This window comes from Entelurus aequoreus, linkage group LG14 (assembly GCF_033978785.1).
Source record: "Entelurus aequoreus isolate RoL-2023_Sb linkage group LG14, RoL_Eaeq_v1.1, whole genome shotgun sequence".
NCBI classification, from domain to species: Eukaryota; Metazoa; Chordata; class Actinopteri; order Syngnathiformes; family Syngnathidae; genus Entelurus; species Entelurus aequoreus.
The window spans coordinates 29,111,466-29,139,301 of record NC_084744.1 but is presented as its reverse complement, the minus strand read 5'-3'; the positions used below and the strand labels follow the sequence as shown (position 1 = coordinate 29,139,301).

Sequence of the window (27,836 nt, the reverse complement as noted above, 5' to 3'; positions counted from 1 at the left end):
CTTTTTGGACATGTTGAATTATTCACTTGTAACCACGTGATGTTCCTTAATATAACGCGTTAATCATGTCCAAAACAAATAAACCATGCCATGATTGAACATATTTTATTTTAAAACGTGTGTTTAGGCCGCTACATTACATTATGTAGGACGATGGCGTGGGGGAAAGAAAGTTCGCCAGCGTCTGTTTCACCGGGGCATCAATGATCGCTGCACTAGAATTTCGCCAAGTCACGGAAGAAAACGTTGCCTTTCAAGAGTTGCCGGTTTAACAATTGATATAAGTTATTGTATTCCTGTATCGTGAATGCGGCTAATAAGGTAAGATAAATAATATATTTTTGACATTATTTATAAAATATATTGTAGGAAGCTAACGCGCTATCGCTAGCAGGCCTGTTATGTAGCAAATGCTAGCGTTATTTGAGCAGTGAATACATTTTGTATGTTCGCTATATAAATATGTTTATTTAAAACTAGGTTTTCAGGGTGGTAAAGTCACGCTTCACAAGTATTTTGCTATAAAGGAACATTTTGGTCTGGTAATTTTAGACTGGAGTGTGTGTCACAAAAATTGTAGTAAGTCTACTTTGGTTACGTAATTATTACGTAACCAAAGTGTTTTCAACCACTGTGCCGTGAGATACAATCTGGTGTGCCGTAGGAGATGATCTAATTTCACTTATTTGGGGTAAAAAAATATTTTTTGCAAAGCAGTAATTATAGTCTGCAAATGATGTGTTGTTGTTGAGTGTCGGTGCTGTCTAGAGATCGGCAGGGTAACCGTGTAATACTCTTCCATATCAGTAGGTGGCAGCCTAATTGCTTTGTAGATGTCGGAAACAGCGGGAGGCAGTGTGCAGGTAAAAATGTGTTTAATGCTTAAACCAAAAATAAACAAAAGGTGAGTGCCCCTAAGAAAAGGCATTGACGCTTAGGGAAGGCTATGCAGAACCAAACTAAAACTGAACTGGCTACAATGTAAACAAAAACATAATGCTGGACGACAGCAAAGACTTACTGTGGAGCAAAGATGGCGTCCACAAAGTACATCCGAACATGACATGACAATCGACAATGTCCCCACAAAGAAGGATAAAAACAAAGTAGATGCGGGAAATATCGCTCAAAGGAAGACATGAAACTGCTACGGGAAAATACCAAAAAAAAAGAAAAAAAGCCACCAAAATAGGAGCGCAAGACAAGAACTAAAACACTACACACAGGAAAACTGCAAACAAGTCCAAATAAGTCCGGGCGTGATGTGACAGGTGGTGACAGTACACCTACACTGCAAAAAGTCTGTGTTCAAAAACAAGAGAAAAAAATACAAAAATGATGGGTATTTTATTTGAACTAAGCAAAATTATCTGCCAACAGAACAAGAAAATTTGGCTTGTCAAGACTTTCCAAAAGAAGTAAAATTAGCTAACCTCAATGAACCCCAAAATACCTTAAAATAAGTATATTCTCACTAATAACAACTGTACTACTATATGAGTACATATTTTCTATTGTTTCATTGAAAATAAAACAGCAAAGTCCATTTGGCTGTCATCTGTTTTAATTATGAGACACAATTGTGTCAAAGTCATGAATTTTTTTTCATGTTTGAAATAAGAAATGATTACTTTGAAAAAGTAGTTTTATACTTGTGAGTGTTGATGACACAGCTTTGCAACAGTTGATATGCTAGTTTCAAGCATGTTTTACTCAATATAGGTCATCACATCTCAGCAACAAGCTGTAATATCTTACTGAGATCATTTAGCACCAAAACACTTAAAACAAGTAAAACACTCAAACATAAAATCTGCTTAGTGGGAAGAATGATCTTATCAGACAGAAAATAAGCAAATATCACCCTTATTTGAGATACTTAGATACTTACTTAGATTTCAGTTTTTGCAATGTACTTTGAGACAAGAGCTATAGTGATGCATGCTTGGTTATACTTTAAAGTCATATCCAACAATTGTGACAACGACTTTTTACTGTCAACTGAGTTTAATTTTTAATGATTTCTGCTGGTGGTGTGCCTCCGGATTTTTTCAACGCAAAAAATGTGCCTTGGCTCAAAAAAGGTTGAAAAACACTGATGTAATACACATGCTTTATTTTGTCACTTCAATATTGAGCTTGAACTATTTCGTCCTGTTTATTACTTAATCGACAGAAACATAAACAAATTATGTTCTCTGACTTTGTCTACTTTCAGGATAAACATTGTGTCCAAAGAAGTGTCAACAATCAGTGACAGGCAGAGGTGGGTAGAGTAGCCAGAAATTGTACTCAAATAAGAGTACTGTTACTTTAGAGATTTATTACTCAAGTAAAAGTGAGGAGTAGTCACCCAAATATTTACTTGAGTAAAAGTAAAAAGTATGTTGTGAAAAAACTACTCAAGTACTGAGTAACTGATGAGTAACCTGTTCGTTTAATGATGACGGCAACAAATAATGCACAAAAACATAAAAATAGCAATGAGCAAATTCAGAGCCAGGAATATCTCTTAAGCAACTAAAACAATAATATATATTAAATAATAATACATTAACATAAAAAAAATGAAGGCAAATTGAGCCACAATAACTTAACAGCGCCATAGGCTCAGTAGGCAGAGATTACAAAGGAAAATAACAAGTTAGCCTTTACGCAAACCATAAACTGATAGGTGTGGGCTGCATCTGGGAACACACTGTACTGAACACGATGTACATTTGACAGTGATTCATAGCAGGGAAGCTAACATCAGCCTACGGTGACAGCCAAAATATCTACTAACGTTACTTACCGCCATGTGCTTCCTCAAATTTGACGTTGAGTTCATGTAAGCTTTAAGCTTGTTGCCGCTGAAACTTTATCTGCAGTTAATCACGTGACCGCCTGGCTCTGTTTGATTGGTGAAACGAAGTCAAACGTCACCAGTGACTGTATTTGATTGGTGAAACGGAGTCAAACGTCACCAGTGACTGCATTTGATTGGTGAAACGGAGTCAAACGTCACCAGTGACTGCATTTGATTGGTGAAACAGAGTCAAACGTCACCAGTGACTGCATTTGATTGGTGAAACGGAGTCAAACGTCACCAGTGACTGTATTTGATTGGTGAAACGGAGTCGCAGCACTGCAGCGACCAGGGCTTGTGCTTGTTGCTTTTACGTGTTTTTTAAGTGTGTTTTTTAAGTGTATTTTTTAAGTGTTCGTACCATCATGTTCGTTTTGTTTATTCGTTTTTAAAAACATGCTTTGGTGCTTGTGACTTTACGTGAAACTGATCACGGCATAAATTGACATTCGACATACAAAGAACTCGGCCGTCTGAACTACCAATTGTTTGTAGCACGAGCCCTAACAATGGAAGCAAGTTTTTATATCGTACTGCTGATCCTCTTTTTTATCAGCGAACGCGTAATTTTTTGTCTTGCAACGAACGTGCAATGGGAACATGGATGTCGCGTCTACTCCAGAGATGCCTTACTGTCCCTCCGACCCACACCACGCCAATCACACCACCGGAACATCTACCGGCAGTCATCCGAGCGACACACACCGGCACACGGCCACAACGCAAGCGAGGCAGACGGGGAGGTGTCCGAGAACGCCTCCGCCGGCGAATCAACAGACCACCGCTGCCGTCAATAATACTCAGCAACGTGCGATCGCTGGCACCAAAGCTGGATGAGCTTCGGGTCAACCTAAAGAGCTGCTTTGAATACCGGGAAACCAACATCATGGTGTTCACCGAGACGTGGCTTCACCAAGGCGTCCCGGATTCTCTGCTTGACCTGGATGGATTCTCACTCGTACGAGCTGACCGCTCTGACGCTTCCGGGAAGAGAAAAGGGGGTGGAGTCGGCGTGTACGTGAGTGACAAGTGGTGTAAACAGCTCACTGTGAAAAAAACCATATGCAGCCCCGACGTAGAACTGCTGTGTTTATCAATGAGACCTTACTACCTGCCTAGGGAGTTTGGCAACATCATCATAGCCGCTGTTTATGTCCAACCCAGCGGCAATGCAGGCAGAGCTGCTGCGAGCATAGCAGAGTGCGCACATGAACAGCTGCAGCGCACACCCGGAGCTCCTGTTTTCTTTTTGGGTGACTTTAACCATTGTAAACTGGAGACTGCCTTGCCGGGCTTTGAACAATTTGTAAAATGTGACACAAGAAATGACAAGATTCTAGATAAATGCTATGGCAATATAAAGGGGGGATATTCAGCAAAACCAAAGCCCCCCCTTTCCAACTCGGATCACAACACCATACATCTAATACCCACATATAAATCTGTTTTTAAATCAATTAAACCTGAGCATAAGACAATTAATGTGTGGTCAGACGATGCTATTGAGACACTGAAGGTGTGTTTCATGTGCACAGACTGGTCCCTGTTCCATGCACTAGGACTAGATGAGGCTACAGTAACTATAACGGACTACATTGAGTTTTGTGTTGGCAATGTGGTACCCAAGAAAAACATTGTAGTATATCCCAATAACAAACCCTATGTAACAAAAGAAATAAAAGACTGCATAAATAGGAAAAAGCAGGCCTTTAGAAGTAAAGACAGAGCAGGACTGTCAGTTGTCCAAAAAGAACTCAAACAACTTCTCACTAATGCAAGAGAACAACATAGGCAAACAATGGAACATCATCTCCAAATGTCAAATACAAAAAAACTTTGGACACAATGAAATCAGTCACTAATATGAACCCTGCAAAGAAACAAATCATCACCCTGGATGAGCAGCAAAAATCAAATGAGCTAAATGACTTTTATTTGAGATTCGACCATCAAAACTTCTCTCAGGAGTGTGACAGTGTTTTGCAGTCCCTGCCAGACACTGATGACACCTGCTGCCTGGAAGTCGACCCGACCAGCATCCGCCGTCTCTTTAGTAGAGTACGTACAGGCAAGGCCGCAGGCCCTGACGGCCTCCCAGCTTTTTTGCTCAAAAGCTGTGCAGAGGAACTAACTACAGCATGGTGTCCAATATTCCAACAGTCACTTAACACTGACACTGTTCCAGCTCTGTGGAAGAAGTCAATAATAACTCTAGTACCTAAAAAGCCCGGTGTCACAGTAAACAACGACTTTCGTCCCGTAGCTCTCACTTCGATTGTTATGAAATGTTTTGAAAAATTGTGTCACTGCTCATGAAGGATGTCAAGCCAAAGTTAGATGTGTACCAGTTTGCGTACAAGCAGGAATGCAGTACTGATGATGCAATCCTTTGCACCTTGTACTTTATCTCCAAGCACCTTGAGAACACAAAAGCTTATGCTAGAATATTATTTGTTGATTTCAGCTCAGCTTTTAATACAGTGCGAATTCACATACTCTTGGAGAAGCTCAAAGACATGGGTGTAAACTCCACCTTGATCAAATGGTTCCACTCTTTTTTAACAAACAGAACACTGTCAGACACCAAACACTGCAACACAGGCGTCCCACAGGGTTGCGTTGTATCACCAACACTGTTTACATTGTACACCAATGATTGTAGGACTGTGCACCCTAACAATTATATGGTGAAATTTGCGGACGATACCGTGCTCCTAAGCCTTCTACACAAGGATACGGACCCCTCTGTGTACCAAGACGAGATAGACCTATTTATTAGGTGGTGTGATACCAACTATCTTATTTTAAATGTGACCAAGACACAGGAAATTGTTTTGGATCCGAGGAAAGTGACTGACCATGAGCCAGTGGTCATCAAAAATCAGGAAATCACCCAGGTATCCTCATATAAATATTTAGGGATTCATATTGATAATCTTCTCTGCTGGAAGACACATATTGACAAACTGTGCAATAGACTGCAACAGAGGCTATATTTTTTGCGAAGATTAAGATTGTACGGCGTAAGCACCCACATCATGATGATTTTCTACCGTGCCATTGTAGAGAGCATCATTAGATACGGGATCACCTCATGGTTTGGCAACCTAACCATTAAGCTAAAAAGCAAACTGGCCAGCATGCATAAAACGGCAAGGAAAATCGTAGGGAGGAAAGAATATGAGCCTATACAGAGCATCTATGAGCAGGCAGTTAGGAAAAAAGCGAAGAAAATTATTTCCAACTCACAACACCCACTCTTCCCTGAATATAGAACCCTGCCATCAGGGAGAAGACTCCGGGTCCCACTATGCAAATCGAACCGCCTTAAATTATCATTTGTCCCAGCCTCCATTAAGCTGACCAACAAGGTGCAATAGAATGTTAATACATAGGTTAGCACTTTTTTAGCACATAGCACTTTAGAACTAAGCACTTTAGCACATAGCACTTTATCTATGAGCTCTAGTGCAATGCACACTGGCACTTTATCTTTATCTCCATACTGTAGATTTTATGCCTACATCAAAGTGCTACCTATGTCTATCAAGCTCCATGTTCTGATGTTTAAATGTTAGTTGTCTGGTTGTGGTTGTGTCTGCGCTTGTGTTTTTGTTCTGTTGTTTTTGTGTATGTTAAGAAAGCAATGATGCACTGTGCCCAAGACAAATTTCCCCGCGGGGACAATAAAGTTGAACCTTGACCTTGAACCTTGAAACGTCACCAGTGACTGCGTTTGATTGGTGAAAAGGAGTCAAACGTCACCAGTGACTGTATTTGATTGGTGAAACGGAGTCAAATGTCACCAGTGACTGTGTTTGATTGGTGAAACGGAGTCAAACGTCACCAGTGACTGCGTTTGATTGGTGGAACGGAGTCAAACGTCACCAGTGACTGCATTTGATTGGTGAAACGGAGTCAAACGTCACCAGTGACTGCATTTGATTGGTGAAACGGAGTCAAACGTCACCAGTGACTGCATTTGATTGGTGAAACGGAGTCAAACGTCACCAGTGACTGCATTTGATTGGTGAAACGGAGTCAAACGTCACCAGTGACTGCATTTGATTGGTGAAACGGAGTCAAACGTCACCAGTGACTGCATTTGATTGGTGAAACGGAGTCAAACGTCACCAGTGACTGCATTTGATTGGTGAAACGTAGTCAAACGTCACCAGTGACTGCATTTGATTGGTGAAACGGAGTCAAACTTTGATTGGTGAAACGGAGTCAAACGTCACCAGTGACTGTATTTGATTGGTGAAACGGAGTCAAACGTCACCAGTGACTGTGTTTGATTGGTGAAACGCAGGCATGCGATATATCCTACTTTGAAGGTCTGTCTGACAAACCAAAACAAACAAAGCGTGCGTTAACAGATGAATAAAAATCAGTAGCGAGTAGCGAGCTGAATGTAAATAAATGGAGCGGCGTAAAAGTAGTGTGTCTTCTCTATAAATATACTCAAGTAAAAGTATGTTGCATTAAAACTACTCTTAGAAGTACAACTTATCCCAAAAGTTACTCAAGTAGATGTAACGGAGTAAATGTAGCGCGTTACTACCCACCTCTGGTGACAGGACATGAAGGTGGACTTCAACAGGAAGCCAAGTAAAAACTTTACTACACTAAAGCAGGGCTCCCTTTTTTATCACCGTAGTGGCAGGAAATGTGCGTTTCCGAAAAAAGTTTTATAATTTTATTCTGTCTGCTATTCCATAAATGTATCCACGCTGAGTTCTAAGTCCTGACTGGTGTTTGGATGAGCAACATGTTTTTTTTATTGTTATGCTTTTGTTAGGCAACAACTGCAGGTTAAAAAGATAATTATTTAGTATTGTGTCGTGATTGCGACCGACAGTAACCCCGGCTCTCCATTGGATGCCAAACGTCCTCAGTCCGGCAATCCTGCCAACAACTCCCCTGTTTTACCTGATAACGTATCAGCTTGGATTTGACACAGGCCCCCATATAGCTGCCCAGGATATGCCTGTAAAGTGGGGTTGTACGGTATACCGGTACTACCGTATTTTTTGGACTATAAGTCGCAGTTTTTTTCTTTGTTTGGGGGTGCGACTTATACTCAGGAGCGACTTATGTGTGAAATGATTAACACATTAGCGTAAAATATCAAATAATATTATTTAGCTCATTCACGTAAGAGACTAGACGTATAAGATTTCATGGGATTTAGCGATGAGGAGTGACAGATTGTTTGGTAAACGTATAGCATGTTCTATATGTTATAGTTATTTTAATGACTCTTACCATAATATGTTACGTTAACATACCAGGCACGTTCTAAGTTGGTTATTTATGCCTCATATAACGTACACTTATTCAGCTTGTTGTTCACTATTCTTTATTTATTTTAAAGGCCTACTGAAACCCACTTCTACCGACCACGCAGTCTGATAGTTTATATATCAATGATGAAATCTTAACATTGCAACACATGCCAATACGGCCGGGTTAACTTATAACGTGCAATTTTAAATTTCCCGGCAAACTTCCGGCTGAAAACGTTTCGATATGATGACGTATGCGCGTGACGTCAACGGTTGAAGCGGAAGTATTTGGAGCTCATTGAATCCAATACAAAAAGCTCTGTTTTCATCTCAAAATTCCACAGTATTCTGGACATCTGTGTTGGTGAATCTTTTGCAATTTGTTCAATTAACAATGGAGACTGCAAAGAAGAAAGTTGTAGGTGGGATCGGTGTATTAGCGGCGGACTACAGCAACACAACCAGGAGGACTTTGAGATGGATAGCAGACGCGCTAGCCACCGACCTCACCTTGACTTCCTCCGTCTCCGGGCCGCCGACCGCATCGGTGATCGGGTGAAGTCCTTCGTCGTACCGTCGATCGCTGGAACGCAGGTGAGCACGGGTGTTGATGAGCAGATGAGGGCTGGCATAGGTGCAGAGCTAATGTTTTTAGCATAGCTCTGTTGAGGTTCCGTAGCTAAGTTAGCTTCAATGGCGTCGTTAGCAACAGCATTGCTAAGCTTCGCCAAGCTGAAAAGCATTAACCTTGTAGTTACATGTCCAGAGTTTGGTGGTATTGTTGGTCTTCTGTCTATCCTTCCAGTCAGGGGCTTATTTGTTTTGTTTCTATATGCAGTTAAGCCCGATGTTATCACGTTAGCTCAGTAGCTAAAGTGCTTCACCGATGTATTGTCGTGGAGATAAAAGTCACTGTGAATGTCCATTTTGCGTTCTCGACTCTCATTTTCAAGAGGATATAGTATCCGAGGTGGTTTAAAATACAAATCCGTGATCCACAATAGAAAAAGGAGAAAGTGTGGAATCCAATGAGCCCTTGTACCTAAGTTACGGTCAGAGCGGATAAAGATACGTTCTGCACTGCACGCTAGTCCTTCACTTTCACGTTCCTCATCCACGAATCTTTCATCCTGGCTCAAATTAATGGGGTAATCGTCGCTTTCTCGGTCCGAATCTCTCTCGCTGCTAGTGTAAACAATGGGGAAATGTGAGGAGCCTTTCAACCTGTGACGTCACGCTACTTCCGGTACAGGCAAGGCTTTTTTTATCAGCGACCAAAAGTTGCGAACTTTATCGTCGATGTTCTCTACTAAATCCTTTCAGCTAAAATATGGCAATATCGCGAAATGATCAAGTATGACACATAGAATGGATCTGCTATCCCCGTTTAAGTGAGAACATTTCATTTCAGTAGGCCTTTAAGAGCAGAGGGGCATGTTTGGCAGCGCACAATCATGGAGTACTTACAAGCAGACACAGTGTGTAGACAGAAAAGGGAGAACGGACGCATTTTGGCTTAAAAACTAATGATGTAACACTGAAACGCCCTCAGGAAGAGGTGCTTTAAGACATGGTGTCCAGCCGCAGTCAGCAGTGTTGTAGCTACTTCTAAATCCCTAATCCTCGCCTCCATGGCGACTAATAAAGTATGTTTCTTACAAGTATCATTATCACTGCAGGACGAGGAACACACCATAGGTCGGGGGTGTATATTGTAGCATCCCGGAAGAGTTAGTGCTGCAAGGGGTTCTGGGTATTTGTTCTGTTGTGTTTATGTTGTGTTACGGTGCGGATGTTCTCCCGAAATGTGTTTGTCATTCTTGTTTGGTGTGGGTTCACAGTGTGGCGCATATTTGTAACAGTGTTAAAGTTGTTTATACGGCCACCTCAGTGTGACCTGTATGGCTGTTGACCAAGTATGCTTGCATTCACTTGTGTGAAAAGCTGTAGATATTATGTGACTGGGCCGGCACGCAAAGGCAGTGCCTTTAAGGTTTATTGGCGCTCTGTACTACTCCCTACATCCGTGTACACAGCGGCGTTTTAAAAAGTCATACATTTGACTTTTTGAAACTGATACCGATAATTTTGAAACCGATACCGATAATTTCCGATATTACATTTTAAAGCATTTATCGGCCGATATAATATCGGCAGTCTGATATTATCGAACATCTCTAGTGGAGACCTTTCCAGATTGTGATTAAAACCACGCCCCACCCTTTTAAAAAGTATCAAATTCATCTTTTGAAAAATGTACACTTTTTAAATATATCAGGAAATTGGACTTTTAAATTTTTTTTTGCCTATCATTCACAATCCTTATGTAAGACAAGATCACACATGTATTTTTGTCAATTCTAACCCGTAAATAAATGCTAACAGTTGAGCTAATGGAACTCGTGACTTCTTTGCATTATTGCGCAGATAAAACCCTTTAAAAAAAATCCAAAAAGCGCCAACAATACTCCATTTACATGTCGTGACCTGAATATCAACCAAGTATTAGCGATATTGTTATTATAAGCGCTAACGCAGAGAAACTATTTTTAGTGGCGCATTGATCACACAGCGCTAACTAGCTTATGCTGCTATATTGACATATTGAGCTGGTAAGCTGCTCTCTCGCCTCTGAATTGGTAAAAGTTAATTCTAGATCATAAATCATGCCTTTCACCTGGATAGGAGAAGGTTGTGGAGAAAGAAACAGAAATTGGTCGACTTTAACAGCCAACTTAGACCCAGAGATGGCGGGAAAGACACAAAAAGGCGCTCGTTTTTTTTAACCGTTTGCGAGCATTATGATGAATCCTTCATCTAAACAGGAATATGTGAACATACTAACAGTCAGCATCCCAGTGAGAGCAGACAATGTACAGTAAGTGTTTGTTTGTTGTCTTTCACAAAGTCTGCCCGAGTAGTCGTCAGTGTTGTTGTTGAAGGAAGAAGCGAACGTCTGTGAAATTAACACGCCGCCGTATGCTTAAAATAATCCAAATACATAAATAGTACATGTTATAATGAATGTGTCTGTTACTACATTACATATATACTTACAGCCTGTTTGTAAAACCTTGATGGAGGTTTTTGAATGCTTTTTAGAGCACTTTATAGGCGGAATAGAGCGACTCTCATTGGGTCTATTGTTTGCTGACTTTTGCCAATGTTTATTTACGAGTTAAAATGCATTAAAAAAAATGCTAAAATAAGTGCTCTTGTCTTACATAAGGATTGTGAATGTTGGGCCAAATTCCAAAGAGAGTCCAGTTTCCCTTTAAAGTTGTCACCGCTATTATTTTTTCCAGACACAGTCGAAAATAGACGTTATATAGATTTGCCGCTTATATCGTTAGGTATACACTGCAAAAACTGAAATCTAAGTAAGATGAAATATCTCAAATAAGGGTGATATTTGCTTATTTTCTGTCTAATAAGATACTTCTTCTCACTAAGCAGATTTTATGTTAGAGTCTTTTACTTGTTTTAAGGGTTTTGCTCCTAAATGGTCTCAGTAAGATATTACAGCTTGTTGCTAAGATTGTATGACCTATATTGAGTAAAACATGCTAGGAACTAGAATAGAACCTTTATTTAACCAGATAAGAAAACCCATTGAGATCAAGATCTCTTTCACAAGGGTGACCTGGCCAAGAGGTCAACAGCATATGTCACAGAGCAGTTTCAAAATAAATACATTAAGACATACATTTTAAAATACATAAGAGAACTGTAAAACAGAGATTTACATCTTTAAAAACACAGGCACTGTGCAAACGTCTCTCGCTGTTTGTCCCTCAGGACAGAACGGAAGGCTCCAAATGGAAGTAGTTCTGTAAGTTTCAGTTTCGTCTGCAATTCATTCCATGCCATAGGGGCAGCAATGCCAAAAGCTCTTTTGCCAAATTCAGTCCGTACATGAGGAACAGTTAAAACATACAAATTGTTAGAACGTAATGCGTAAGAGCTGCTTTTTCTTTGTAACAGAGTACACAAGTATGGAGGTATTAAACCTAAAAGAGCCTTATAAATTAAAGTCAGCCAATGTGTGTATCTGCGTGCACTCAATGAAGATAAGTCTGACTTCATATACAGTTGACAATGGTGGGTGAGACTACGACAGCCAGTAACAAATCTTAGTGCTGAATGAAAAACAGTGTCCAAGGACTGGAGGCATTTAGATGAAGCACTAAAATAAAGCACGTCTCCATAATCAATTACAGGCAAGATAGTTGCTGTCACCAATTTCTTTCTGACTTTAAGAGAGAAGCAGTTTTTATTTCTAAAAAAGAAACCAAGCTTTACCCTAAGCTTAGAGACCAAGTTGTTAATATGGGCTTTAAATGAAAGCTCCTGATCAAGAGTAAAACCCAAGTACTTGTAATTTAAGACCTGCTCTATAGGGTTTCCATTCAAAGTTACAATATTTGGAATATTTTCCAGTAGCACCCTTGAATGAAAGAAAACCATTACCTTGCTTTTATCTGTATTTAAAACCAATTTAAGATTAAATAAGCGAGCCTGGAATATCATTACCATGAATTGATTACGTGGACCCCGACTTTAACAAGTTGAAAAACTTATTGGGTTGTTACCATTTAGTGGTCAATTGTACGGAATATGTACTGTACTGTGCAATCTACTAATAAAAGTTTCAATCAATCAATCAACTGTTGCTAAGCTGTGTCATCAACACTCACAAGTATAAAACTACTTTTTTTAAAGTAATAATTTCTTATTTCTAGCATGAAAAAAAAAATCATGATTTTGACACAATTGTGTCTCATAATTAAAACAGATGACAGCCAAATGGACTTTGCTGGTTTATTTTCAATGAAACAATAGAAAATAGGTACTCATATAGTAGTGCAGTTGGCACAGTACAGTAAACTGACAGTTAATATTTAAACATTTAACATGAGATATTTCAAACAATTTTGAACATAAATAGTTCATGCACATTCAGATAAATTCTTCAAAATTACAATTTAAAAAAATTTGGCCGGGGGCCGGGCTGTATATTGTTGTGTAGACAGCTCTTCCTCCCAGGGATTTTAAGCTGCTGTCCACTCCCAAGTTCTTTTAATGGCAAATAAGCTGGAGTTTAAATTGATCACCATAAGCAGTAGTTGGTATTTTGAGGTTTATTCTCAAAGCTTTGACAATAATGAGACCAGTCTTGCCTAATCTATCCCGATGCGTGGCTCTATCCGGTCTGCTCTTGCTTCCCCTCTCCGTTCTGTCCTACTTCGTTGTTTTGTCTACCCTTTGCATTCCAAAAGCTTCAAGGCCTACGCACAGTCAAACTTTTACTAAGCAGACTGAATTGGAAAAACACTAGCTGTTTTGTAATATGACTATGGAAGTAAAAAAGTAACACTTAAATATGGAAAAGATCTGGTTCCATCAATATATATGTGCGCTAATTGACTGAAAGAGCACGCACTCGGCGCGATGATGTCATGTTGTCGATGGAAAAATGCATTTTTAGACCATATGACTTGCCTGAGCGGCTAGGAGACCCCGAGAGTAACAAGCGGTTGCCTTGTTGCCTTTCCATTAAGAACAATAAATTAGTTTTTAGTATAAGTTTGCTGGTTTCAAGAAATGTAGCTAGTGCCATTATGTCAAGATAATGGCACTAGCATTTACTTAATTTAAGAATATTTTTCAACATATTGAGCAAAAAGGCCTTTTTTTTTTTTTTCTACCAAGAAAAGTGCACTTGTTATTAGTGAGAATATACTTATTTTAAGGTATTTTTGGGTTCATTGAGGTTAGCTAATTTTATTTGTTTTGGAAAGTCTTGACAAGCCAAATTTTCTTGATCTATTGGCAGACAATTTTGCTTAGTTCAAGTAAAATACCCCTAATTATTATTTTTTTTCTTGTTTTTGAACACTGACTTTTTGCAGTGTACCCGGAGATAATTTTTCAAAGGCCTATTTATGAGCGAGGGCAGAGCAGAAGTCTAGCACACGTTCTTCTTTTTCTGCTCATACGCAAAGAGGAGAGACGTGGCTCTCTGAGGAAAAAATATTGTACAGTGGAACATCAATTTACGAACCTTATTTGATCTTCAACAGGGTTTGCCAACCGAAAGTTTGTATAGTGAAGCAGAGTTCCCCATAGGAATCAATGTACCGTATTTTCCGCACCATAAGCCGCACCTAAAAACCACAATTTTTCTCAAAAGCTGATAGTGCGGCTAATAACCCGATGCGCCTTATATATGGATTAATATTAATATTTAAAGTTTAGGTCTCGCAACTACGGTAAACAGCCGCCATCTTTTTTCCCCGTAGAAGAGGAAGCGCTTTTTCTTCTACGGTAAGCAACCGCCCCCATAGAAGAGGAAGCGCTTCTTCTTCTACTGTAAGCAACCGCCAAGGTGAGCTCCCGCCCCCGTAGAAGAAGAAGCGCGCGGATATTACGTTTCATTTCATTTGTGTGTTTCTGTAAAGACCACAAAATGTCTCCTACTAAGAGACACGCGTACAAGGTTCCACTGACTTTTGATATTCATGTGAACCGCACTGTGGATACAACGGGAACACGTACGGTGAATATTCGCACCACAGGGAATGATAAGTCGTCCTTCACTGTGGTTCTAGCTTGCCATGCTAACGGCCAGAAACTTCCACCCACGGTGATATTCAAAAGGAAGACCTTGCCAAAAGAGAACTTTCCAGCCGGCGTCATCATAAAAGCTAACTCGAAGGGATGGATGGATGAAGAAAAGATGAGCGAAGAGACCGGGTGACTTTTTTTCACGCAGCTCCGTCCCTGTTGATCTATGACTGCATGCGCGTCCACATCACAGATGGTGTCAAAAAAGAAGTGAAGCACACCGAAGAAGAACAATTCGAGGGATTTGTGGATGAGTAATAACTTCAGAAAGTGAGCTTTAAATGTTTATTTTGTGTGTTGTGTGACACTAATGTTCGAGCAATGTTGAGTTATTGACGTTGCTATTGCTCTGCACTATTTTGAGTGTTACTATTTTTGTGATTGCACATTAGCACATTACATTTTGGGAGTGAACAGAGTTGTTAGAACGCTGGTTTGTAATATATTATTAAAGTTTGACTGACCTATCTGACAGTTTTTTTGACATTCCCTTTAGCGTAGCGTAGGTGCGGCTAATAACATGGGGCGGCTAATAGGTAAACAAAGTTTTGAAATATGCCATTCATTGAAGGTGCGGCTTACAAAATGGGGCGGCTTATGGTGCGGAAAATACGGTAAACATGAATAATTGGTTGTAGTTTCGACAAAAGTCCCTATTTCAGTAAAAAAACCTGCACATTTTGAAGGCACTATAATGTGTATATATACTGTATGTATATATTTTAAACCAACATAAGTGGGTAAAGACTCAACAATATTTTGTATCCAAACAACAACATTACAACACACACACAAGTCTCGTTGCGCTCCAAAAACAACAATTTTTTTTACTTTGCGTTTGGGAATATTTGAAGCCTTGTTGAACTCTCTGAGAGTTTTCAGAGTTATAAACGAGCAGTGGCTGTGAGGCGATCCTTCAGCGGCTTGTGTCCTGGTAGTGCCTTCTCCTTTGCTGTAATAAAGGTGCGCTGTGGCATCACAAATAAAGACTTGCTATAAGGAACAAAACCCTCTTTGCTGATCAAATCCTCAAATTGAAAGGGCTGAACTGGCTAATCACATTTCTGATCACAGAAAGTGATCTCTAAGACAGGCTGACACAGGTAGCGCTAGCCTCGAAGCCGGTGTGTATAGGATGTCTACAGGATGTGACGTAGGGGGCTCCGTCTCTTCCAGATGGCTATGCCCGTGTGTATAGGAAGTGATGTCATTAAAATGAATAAAAGAAGCGTTCCTACGCCTAGACATGGACACAGAGGCATATTCGGTGCGATGTAAGCGTTCGTAAACTGAAAAGGAAGCAAATATAGGCATTCGTGAATCGAGGTTCCACTGTACAGTCTTCTGTACTAACGATACTGTTGGTGTTGACTTGGTATCGTAGTATTGCAATGCAAAAAGTCAGTGCACAAAAACAAGGGAAAAAAATACAAAAATGAGGGGTATTTTACTTGAACTAAGCAAAATTATCTGCCAAAAGAACAAGAAAATTTGGCTTGTCAAGACTTTCCAAAACAAGTAAAATTAGCTAACCTCAATGAACCCCAAAATACCTTAAAATAAATATATTCTCACTAATAACAAGTGCACTTTTCTTGGTAGAAAAAACAAATATGAGACCTTTTTGCTCAATATGTTGAAAAATGTTCTTAAATGAAGTAAATGCTAGTGCCATTATCTTGACATAATGATATGCGCTCGGCATATATATATATATATATATATATATATATATATATATATATATATATATATATATATATATATATATATACACTACCGTTCAAAAGTTTGGGGTCACATTGAAATGTCCTTATTTTTTAAGGAAAAGCACTGTACTTTTCAATGAAGATAACTTTAAACTAGTCTTAACTTTAAAGAAATACACTCTATACATTGCTAATGTGGTAAATGACTATTCTAGCTGCAAATGTCTGGTTTTTGGTGCAATATCTACATAGGTGTATAGAGGCCCCTTTCCAACAACTATCACTCCAGTGTTCTAATGGTACAATGTGTTTGCTCATTGGCTCAGAAGGCTAATTGATGATTAGAAAACCCTTGTGCAATCATGTTCACACATCTAAAAACAGTTTAGCTCGTTACAGAAGCTACAAAACTGACCTTCCTTTGAGCAGATTGAGTTTCTGGAGCATCACATTTGTGGGGTCAATTAAACGCTCAAAATGGCCAGAAAAAGAGAACTTACTTCTGAAACTCGACAGTCTATTCTTGTTCTTAGAAATGAAGGCTATTCCACAAAATTGTTTGGGTGACTCCAAACTTTTGAACGGTAGTGTATACATATATATATTAGGGCTGCAACAACTAATCGATTAAATCGATTAAAATCGATTATAAAAATAGTTGGCGATTAATTTAGTCATCGATTCGTTGGATCTATGCTATGCGCATGCGCAGAGGCAAGTTATTATTATATATTTTTTGAAATCTTTATTTAAATTTTTTTTTTATAAACCTTTATTTATAAACTGCAACATGTACAAACAGCTGAGAAACAATAATCAAAATAAGTATGGTGCCAGTATGTTGTTTTTTTTCCAATAAAATACTGGAAAGCGTAGAAATGTAGTTTGTCTCTTTTATCCGATTATTAATCGATTAATCGAAGTAATAATGGTCAGATTAATCGATTATAAAATTAATCGTTAGTTGCAGCCCTAATATATATATATATATATATATATATATATATATATATATATATATATATATATATATATATATATGTATATATATATATATATATATGTATATATATAGATATATATATGTATATATATATATGTATATATATATATATATATGTATATATATATATATATATATATATATATATATATATACATATATATATATATATGTATGTATATATATATATATATATATATATATATATATATATATATATATATATATATATATATATATACATATATATATATATATATATATATATATATATATATATATATATATATATATATATATATTTACAGCCCAGCCCCCGGCCAAATTTATTTTAATTGTAATTTTGAGGAATTTATCTGAATGTGCATGAACTATTTCTGTTCAAAATTGTTAGAAATGTCACATGTTAAATGTTTAAATATTAACTGTCAGTTTACTGTACTGTGCCAACTGTACTACTTTGAGTACGTGTTTTCTATTGTTTCATTGAATGTAAACCAGCAAAGTCCATTTGGCTGTCATCTGTTTTAATTATGAGACACAATTGTGTCAAAGTCATGATTTTTTATTTCATGCTTGAAATAAGACATTTTTACTTTGAAAAAGCAGTATTATACTTGCGAGTGTTGATGACACAGCTTTGCAACAGTTGATATTCTAGTTTCAAGCATGTTTTACTCAGTATAGGTCATCAAATCTCAGCAACAAGCTGTAATATCTTACTGAGATCATTTAGGACCAAAACATAAAACAAGTAAAACACTCTAACATAAAATCTGCTTAGTGAGAAGAATGATCTTATCAGACAGAAAATAAGCAAATATCACCCTTATTTGAGATATTTAATCTTACTTAGATTTCAGTTTTTGCAGTGTGGTCCTTTTGTCAATCCTGGATATTAGTATCACCATTTCAGCTTTTGACAGGTGTTTGACAATTTGACAAGTCTGAGCTAAATTTCGTGTTTTGCGTCTTGCAGACATCCAACAGATGACCAGTCGTCAGGAAGAACCTCCCCCTCAGTTGCAGGGGGGGAGCTCCACTTTGAAGCAGGAGGATCCACAGCCCCCCCACATTAAAGAGGAAGAGGAGGAATGTTGGACCACTCAGGAGGGAGAGTGTCTTCTAGGGCAGGAGGAGGATGATCTCACCAAGTTTCCACTGACTGTTGTCTCTGTGAAGACTGAAGAGCATGAAGACAAACCACCTGAGTCCTCACAGCTTCATCACAGTCCAAGTAAGAACTTTTTTTTTACCGATGGTTTGACTGAACACATGAGAATACAGTGCAGCCGGAAAGTATTCACAGCGCTTCACCTTTTTCCCCACATTTTGTTATGTTACAGCCTTAACCTCTTAAGGCCCAAGCTGTTTGTTTACATGCTTTGCTATTTGGGCTTATTGGACCCTAATTAGAATTAAAACTAAAAATCATCTTTTTATATGATGTACTTAGTCCATAAGTACACAAATGTGTACTTCATGTGTAGTGACATGCCAATTTGTATTTTTACACTTTTTTTCTCCAAATTCCATTGTATGTTATACTCTTCTGACACCACCAGATGGCAGTATAAGTGTCCACATGAGGGCAATAAGACCCCAATTCAGTAGTGTACACAATTTTGGAAATATGAGCTAAAAGGTGCTGTACACGCATGTGGCCACTAAGGCCTTTAGAGGTTAAAGCACAATGGAATAAATTAATTTTCATCCTCAAAATTCTACACACAATACCCCACAATGACAATGTGAAAAGGTTTTCAGCGCTTTTTGCAGATGTATTAAAAATTAGAAGAAAAAACTAGCTGGCTTAAATACTAACATGAATGCGGGACACAATAACGCTTTTTGTAACGACAAACAACATACCGTATTTTTCGGAGTATAAGTCGCTCCGGAGTATAAGTCGCTCCGGAGTATAAGTGGCACCGGCCGAAAATGCATAATAAAGAAGGAAAAAAAACATATATAAGTCGCACTGGAGTATAAGTCGCATTTTTTGGGGAAATGTATTTGATAAAAGCCAACACCAAGAATAGACATTTGAAAGGCAATTTAAAATTAAAGCTGCAAGCAGCGTTGGTCGGGCCCGCATATTTGGCAGGTGCTAGTTGCTGAAGGAAGTCAATCTATGAAATGTAGGTCTAAGTGAGACCTACATAGAGGTTTTTGTTTCATGTCTCTAAGACGTTCCTACCGGAAGTTACAAGCAGTTTTGTCTGTGTTTTCCTCCGAGGAGCAGTTTTGTCTGTGTTTTATCCCTAGGGGGCGCTAGAGCGCAATTTTGAGTTTTGGGGTTCGGTTTTTTATTAGATCGCAATTTCCGCCAGTCCTGATGTGTGTAAAAAGTTTGGTGAGTTTTGAAGTATTTTAAGGGGGTCAATTTACAGCTCAAAGAGGCAAAAATGAGTGTTTTTAGTAAACTTTTGTTTTGAAGGGGTGATTGCCAACTTCCTGTTGATTTTTGCTGAAGGATGTCAGTGTATGAAATCTAGCTCTAAGTCAGACCAACATAGAGGTTTTTGTTGCATGTCTCTACGACATTCGTACTGGGAGTTAGAGGAAGTGTTATCTGTGTTTTCTTCCTAGGGGGCGCTAGAGCACAATTTAGATTTTTGGGGTTTGTTTTTTTTACTAAAGAGTTTTGTTCGCATTTTTTTATGTGTGTGTAAAATTTGGTAAGTTTTGAAGCATGTTAAGGAGGGCAAAGTAGTCCGCAAAGCTGCGGAATAATAATAACGAATAATAATAAAACCTTACAATAACAATAGGGTCCTCTGTACCATTGTAAAGGACTCCCTTTGGGATTCCTTTACAAAGGGACTTGCGGTCCCTAATAAATAAAGAATAGTGAACAACAGGCTGAATAAGTGTACGTTATATGAGGCATAAATAACCAACTGGTATGTTAACGTAACATATTATGGTAAGAGTCATTCAAATAACTATAACATATAGAACATGCTATACGTTTACCAAACAATCTGTCACTGCTAATCGCTAAATCCCATGAAATCTTATATGTCTAGTCTCTTACGTGAATGAGCTAAATAACATTATTTGATATTTTACGCTAATGTGTTAATAATTTCACACATAAGTCGCTCCTGAGTATAAGTCGCACCCCCGGCCAAACTATGAAAAAAACTGCGACTTATAGTCCGAAAAATACGGTACCTGCTTCGAGCAAACTCGTCCACAAACAATAACACACCATTTTAGTCCTATGCTTGTGTTTATTGAAAACAATTGAACACAAAACAACAAAGAAAAATCGCACAGTTTTGTAAGCCGTAGGGTCGAAAGCTTAGGAAAAAATGTAGCGGCTTAGAGTCTAGAATTTATGATCATCATTTAGCAACAGTTACTGCAATTGTAAAAAAACAAAACAAGATTAATCAGTTACACAATTCATAATCAATAAATAATGTTTATTCCATGTGTAGAAGAACATCGCCACAACTTGTCAGTCCACTTTTAAAATATTCATATTTGGTTCGGGATATGATATTTGACATGTCTGAGCTAATGTTTGTTGTTTGTGTCTTGCAGATGTCCAGCAGCTGATTGGTCGCCAAGAAGAACGTGGTCCTCAGCCGCCGAGTGGAAGCGCCGCTTTGAAGCAGGAGGATCCACAGCCCCTCCGCATTAAAGAGGAAGGGGAGGAACTGTGGATCACTCAGGAGGGAGAGTGTCTTCTAGGGCAGGAGGAGGCTGATCTCACAGAGTTTCCGCTGACTGTTGTCTCTATGAAGACTGAAGAGCATGAAGACAAACCACCTGAGTCTTCAGAAAGCCGAGGGGCGGAGCCTCCAAGCAGCAGCTCAACACAACACATGACAACAGAAGCTGATGGAGACCACTGTGGAGGATCACAAGCAGACAAGCTCTTGGCTCCACTATCAGATAGTGAGGACATAACGTCACACTCCTCTCAGGATGAAGACGGGGCCAACATCCAAGAGCCTTTGAGCAGCGACACAGATTGGGAAGGTGACATGTGGACTCACACAGACAACGGACAATCTAAATACTCTCAAAAGAGGACTCGTAAAAAACATTTGGCCTGCTCAGTTTGTCCGAAAAAGTTTCCCTCAAAAAGTGAGTTGACTCGACACGTGAGAACGCATACGGGAGAAAAACCTTTTAATTGCTCAGTTTGCGGTAAAGGGTTCTCTCAGAAAGGAACAATTAAATTACACATGAGAACACACACAAGAGAGGATAACATGAGGACTCACACTGATGACGAACCCTCCGAATGCTCTCAAAAGAAAACCGGTAAAAAACATTTGACTTGCTCAGTTTGTGCTAAAAGCTTTTCCTTTAAGAGTGACTTGACTCGACACATGAGAACGCACACAGGAGCGAAACCTTATAGTTGCACAGTTTGCGGTAAAAGATTCTCTCAGAAAGCCACGATAGCATTACACATGAGAACACACACGGGAGAAAGACCCTTTGTTTGTTCAGTATGCGGCAAAAGATTCTCCGACAGCTCAAACATGGTATCACACATAAGAACACACACGTGCGATAAACCCTTCCGATGCTCAGTGTGCGATAAAAGCTATTGTTATAAAAGGGACTTTGCTCGACACATGAAAATACACACGGGAGAAAAAACTTTTAGTTGCTCAGTTTGTGGCGATAAATTTGCTCACAATTTCACCTTGGTGAGACACATGAAAAAGCATACTGGAGAAAAACCTTTTAGTTGTTCAATTTGTGGTAAAAGATTCTCTGAGAAGGCACACATGCGATCGCACTTAAGAACACACACTGGCGAAAAATTATTTGGTAAGAAACATTTGACAACACACTTGTTGACAGAAAACCAGGAATAATAATATTCGGTCTACCGTATTTTTCGGACTATAAGTCACTTTTTTTTTTCATAGTTTGGCCGGGGGTGCGACTTATACTCAGGAGCGACTTATGTGTGAAATCATTAACACATTAGCGTAAAATATGAAATAATATTATTTAGCTCATTCACGTAAGACACTAGACGTATAAGATTTCATGGGATTTAGCGATTAGGAGTGACAGATTGTTTGGTAAACGTATAGCATGTTCTATATGTTATAGTTATTTGAATGACTCTTACCATAATATGTTACGTTAACATACCAGTTGGTTATTTATGCCTCATATAACGTACACTTATTCAGCCTGTTGTTCACTATTCTTTATTTATTTTAAATTGCCTTTCAAATGTCTATTCTTGGTGTTGGCTTTTATCAAATACATTTCCCCAAAAAATGTGACTTATACTCCAGTGCGACTTATATATGTTTTTTTCCTTCTTTATTATGCATTTTCGGCCGGTGCGACTTACTGTATTTTTCGGACTATAAGTCGCTCCGGAGTATAAGTCGTATATTTGGGTATAAAAGTATATTCCATGAAATGATCAGTCATTCACAAACAAGGATGGGGCGAGGGTCACCACTTTGTAAACAAATGCGTGAGCAAATTGTTGAACGGTTTAAGAAAAACCTTTCTCAACCAGCTATTGCAAGGAATTTAGGGATTTCACCATCTACGCTCCGTAATATCATCAAAGGGTTCAGAGAATCTGGAGAAATCACTGCACGTAAGCAGCTAAGCCCGTGACCTTTGATCCCTCAGGCTGTACTGCATCAACAAGCGACATCAGTGTGTAAAGGATATCACCACATGGGCTCAGGAACACTTCAGAAACCCACTGTCAGTAACTACAGTTGGTCGCTACATCTGTAAGTGCAAGTTAAAACTCTACTATGCAAGGCGAAAACCGTTAAACAACACCCAGAAACGCCGTCGGCTTCGCTGGGCCTGAGCTCATCTAAGATGGACTGATACAAAGTGGAAAAGTGTTCTGTGGTCTGACGAGTCCACATTTCAAATTGTTTTAGGAAACTGTGGACGTCGTGTCCTCCGGACCAAAGAGGAAAAGAACCATCCGAATTGTTATAGGCGCAAAGTTGAAAAGCCAGCATCTGTGATGGTATGGGGGTGTATTAGTGCCCAAGACATGGGTAACTTACACATCTGTGAAGAAGCCATTAATGCTGAAAGGTACATACAGGTTTTGGAGCAACATATGTTGCCATCCAAGCAATGTTACCATGTGTATGTGTATGTTTGTATAATGAATGTGCGTGTGGATGTACGAACTTTGAGTGTGTAAATATGTACTGTATTTGTATATGTATGTGGGAGCGTAGGTACCTATGTATGTATGGGAGTATATGTGAATTTGTGTGTACAATACATTTGACTCCCAGTGTGTGTGGGAGCCAGAGTACGGCCCCAGCCTCCCCGAGAGCCCAACCCACAAACAGTAGATGTGGTGCCCAGGGAACCAGGGACCACCGCCCCCACGCAGCCAAGCCGGACAGTGACAGGAACCCCAGAGCCTGGCCCACCGTGCCGCCCACAAGGGCCAGCAGCAGGCCGCAGACAGACGCGCCCGGCAGAGGACAAGGCATGAGAAAAGCAGGGGACAGCCAGACCCCAAGGCAGCGAGAGACCGCACCCCACACGGGCAGAAAGACGGGACGCCCCGCCCGAGGGGCCCGGAGATCCCCCGCTACCGGAAGGGAAGACCGCCCCCGCTCCACCGGCAACCGGGCCCCCACGAGCCCACCCCCCACACCCGGAGAGCGCGGCGAGGCCACCCCCCGGCCACCCCACCCAAGTCGGCCGCCACAGGACCACCCAGCACGGGGCCACGGGAACCACCCACCCCACCCGCAGGAACCCCAACGATGGAGATGGAACAACCAGCAACCGCTCTGCCGAGTCCCCACCCTGAGGTAGGGGGAAAATTTAAAAAAATAAAATTAATAAAATATATTTAAAAAAATTAAAATAAATAAATAAATATATTTTTTTTAAAAAGAATTAAAAGAAGATCACTGACACACAAGGTCACTACCCCAACAACTGGCCGACTCGCAGCACCTCGGAAAACCTTGCAGCACCAAGCTACCACAGTAGACGCAGGGACTAGACCCAGCAGGCCCCAACCAAGACAGGCACCCGGAAGGGATGGACGGTGGGACCCAGGAGCTCCAGACACGCAGTCCGGATGCAGTAGCCTGAGGCGCCGACCCCCACCTGACAGGCAGGCCCAGAACGTACCCCCAGAAATCCACATCTATGATCGAGTGAAGTCCTTCGTCGCTCCGTCGATCGCTGGAACGCAGGTGAGCACGGGTGTTGATGAGCAGATGAGGGCTGGCTGGCGTAGGTGGAGAGCTAATGTTTTTAGCATAGCTTTGTGAGGTCCGGTTGCTAAGTTAGCTTCAATGGCGTCGTTAGCAACAGCATTGTTAAGCTTCGCCAGGCTGGAAAGCATTAACCGGGTAGTTACATGTCCATGGTTTAATAGTATTGTTGATTTTCTGTCTATCCTTCCAGTCAGGGATTTATTTCTTTTGTTTCTATCTGCATTTAAGGATGATGCTATCACGTTAGCTCCGTAGCTAAAGAGCTTCGCCAATGTATTGTCGTGGAGATAAAAGTCACTGTGAATGTCCATTTCGCGTTCTCGACTCTCATTTTCAAGAGGATATAGTATCCGAGGTTGTTTAAAATACAAATCCGTGATCCACAATAGAAAAAGGAGAAAGTGTGGAATCCAATGAGCCAGCTTGTACCTAAGTTACGGTCACAGCGAAAAAAGATACGTCCTGCACTGCACTCTAGTCCTTCACTCTCACGTTCCTCATCCACGAATCTTTCATCCTCGCTCAAATTAATGGGATAATCGTCGCTCTCGCTGCTGGTGTAAACAATGGGGAAATGTGAGGAGCCTTTCAACCTGTGACGTCACGCTACTTCCGGTACAGGCAAGGCTTTTTTTATCAGCGACCAAAAGTTGCGAACTTTATCGTCGATGTTCTCTACTAAATCCTTTCAGCAAAAATATGGCAATATCGCGAAATGATCAAGTATGACACATAGAATGGATCTGCAATCCCCGTTTAAATAAAAAAAATTCATTTCAGTAGGCCTTTAAAATATTCATATTTGGTTCGTGATATGATATTTGACATGTCTGAGCTAATGTTTGTTGTTTGTGTCTTGCAGATGTCCAGCAGCTGATTGGTCGCCAAGAAGAACGTGGTCCTCAGCCGCCGAGTGGAAGCGCCGCTTTGAAGCAGGAGGATCCACAGCCCCCCCACATTAAAGAGGAAGGGGAGGAACTGTGGATCACTCAGGAGGGAGAGTGTCTTCTAGGGCAGGAGGAGGCTGATCTCACCGAGTTTCCATTGACTGTTGTCTCTGTGAAGACTGAAGAGCATGAAGACAAACCACCTGAGTCCTCAGAAAGCCGAGGGGCGGAGCCTCCAAGCAGCAGCTCAACACAACACATGACAACAGAAGCTGATGGAGACCACTGTGGAGGATCACAAGCAGACAAGCTCTTAGCTCCACTATCAGATAGTGAGGACATAACGTCACACTCCTCTCAGGATGAAGACGGGGCCAACATCCAAGAGCCTTTGAGCAGCGACACAGATTGGGAAGGTGACATGTGGACTCACACAGACAACGGACAATCGAAATACTCTCAAAAGAGGACTCGTAAAAAACATTTGGCCTGCTCGGTTTGTCCGAAAAAGTTTCCCTCAAAAAGTGAATTGACTCGACACGTGAGAACGCACACGGGAGAAAAACCTTTTAATTGCTCAGTTTGCGGTAAAAGGTTCTCTCAGAAAGGAACAATTAAATTACACATGAGAACACACACAAGAGAGGATAACATGAGGACTCACACTGATGACGAACCCTCCGAATGCTCTCAAAAGAAAACCGGTAAAAAACATTTGACTTGCTCAGTTTGTGCCAAAAGCTTTTCCTTTAAGAGTGACTTGACTCGACACATGAGAACGCACACAGGAGCGAAACCTTATAGTTGCACAGTTTGCGGTAAAAGATTCTCTCAGAAAGGCACGATAGCATTACACATGAGAACACACACGGGAGAAAGACCCTTTGTTTGTTCAGTATGCGGCAAAAGATTCTCCAACAGCTCAAACATGGTATCACACATAAGAACACACACGTGCGATAAACCCTTCCGATGCTCAGTGTGCGATAAAAGCTATTGTTATAAAAGGGACTTTGCTCGACACATGAAAATACACACGGGAGAAAAAACTTTTAGTTGCTCAGTTTGTGGTGATAAATTTGCTCACAATTTCACCTTGGTGAGACACATGAAAAAGCATACTGGAGAAAAACCTTTTAGTTGTTCAATTTGTGGTAAAAGATTCTCTGAAAAGGCACACATGCGATCGCACTTAAGAACACACACTGGCGAAAAATTATTTGGTAAGAAACATTTGACAACACACTTGTTGACAGCAAACCAGGAATAATAATATTCGGTCTACCGTATTTTTCGGACTATAAGTTGCAGTTATTTTCATAGCTTGGCCGGGGGTGCGACTTATACTCAGGAGCGACTTATGTGTGAAATTATTAACACATTAGCGTAAAATATGAAATAATATTATTTAGCTCATTCACGTAAGAGACTAGACGTATAAGATTTCATGTGATTTAGCGATTAGGAGTGACAGATTGTTTGGTAAACGTATAGCATGTTCTATATGTTATAGTTATTTGAATGACTCTTACCATAATACGTTACGTTAACATACCAGTTGGTTATTTATGCCTCATATAACGTACACTTATTCAGCCTGTTGTTCACTATTCTTGATTCATTTTAAATTGCCTTTCAAATGTCTATTCTTGGTGTTGGCTTTTATCAAATACATTTCCCCAAAAAATGCGACTTATACTCCAGTGCGACTTATATATGTTTTTTTCCTTCTTTATTATGCATTTTCGTATAAGTCGTAGTCGTATAACTACAAACCCCGTTTCCATATGAGTTGGGAAATTGTGTTAGATGTTAATATAAACAGAATACAATGATTTGCAAATAATTTTCAACCCATATTCAGTTGAATATGCTACAAAGACAACATATTTGATGTTCAAACTGATAAACAAATAATTTTTGCAAATAATCATTAACTTTAGGATTTGATGCCAGCAACACGTGACAAAGAAGTTGGGAAAGGTGGCAATAAATACTGATTATATATATATCTATATCTATATAGATATATATATATAGTAGTACTTCCGGGGCTGCGTCCAATAAAGTTACAAAGTTGCCGGGGGTCCTTAACCCGCACGCGACTGTCCTGTTTCGCGCCTGTACAAAAAAAAAACAATCATCGATTTCTTCAGATTCCAGCAGCTGTCAAAGACGAAGTATCCTTCCAGCGACGGGCAGTCAAAGCCGAAGTGCTATCGATCACTGTCAATGACGTAAGAGGAAACAT

At 39.9% G+C, this 27,836-nt stretch overlaps 1 protein-coding gene across 3 annotated transcripts; it reads left to right on the top strand.

Moving 5' to 3' along the window:
- Positions 1–185: 185 nt before the first annotated feature.
- On the top strand, positions 186–27,836 carry LOC133664702 (zinc finger protein 569-like). 3 transcript variants are annotated; one of them, XM_062069541.1, is made up of 4 exons: positions 186–321; positions 18,455–18,712; positions 21,031–21,471; positions 25,561–27,836. In XM_062069541.1, the coding sequence occupies exons 2-4, from the start codon at positions 18,466–18,468 to the stop codon at positions 26,853–26,855; spliced, it is 1,983 nt and encodes a 660-aa protein (XP_061925525.1). In that variant the 5' UTR covers positions 186–321; positions 18,455–18,465; the 3' UTR covers positions 26,856–27,836. The 3 variants fall into 3 exon arrangements, with proteins under 3 accessions (XP_061925525.1, XP_061925524.1, XP_061925523.1); XM_062069540.1 differs by having other exon boundaries at positions 21,031–21,579; XM_062069539.1 differs by having other exon boundaries at positions 21,031–21,759.

Bases quoted from the DNA above. Each gene is read 5' to 3' on its own strand.
- LOC133664702 (XM_062069539.1), top strand. From the start codon at position 18,466: ATGACCAGTCGTCAGGAAGAACCTCCCCCTCAGTTGCAGGGGGGGAGC. The intron at 18,713-21,030 runs GTAAGAACTTTT...TGTGTCTTGCAG, and splicing joins ACAGCTTCATCACAGTCCAA to ATGTCCAGCAGCTGATTGGT. The intron at 21,760-25,560 runs GTAAAAAACATT...TGTGTCTTGCAG, and splicing joins ATGCTCTCAAAAGAAAACCG to ATGTCCAGCAGCTGATTGGT.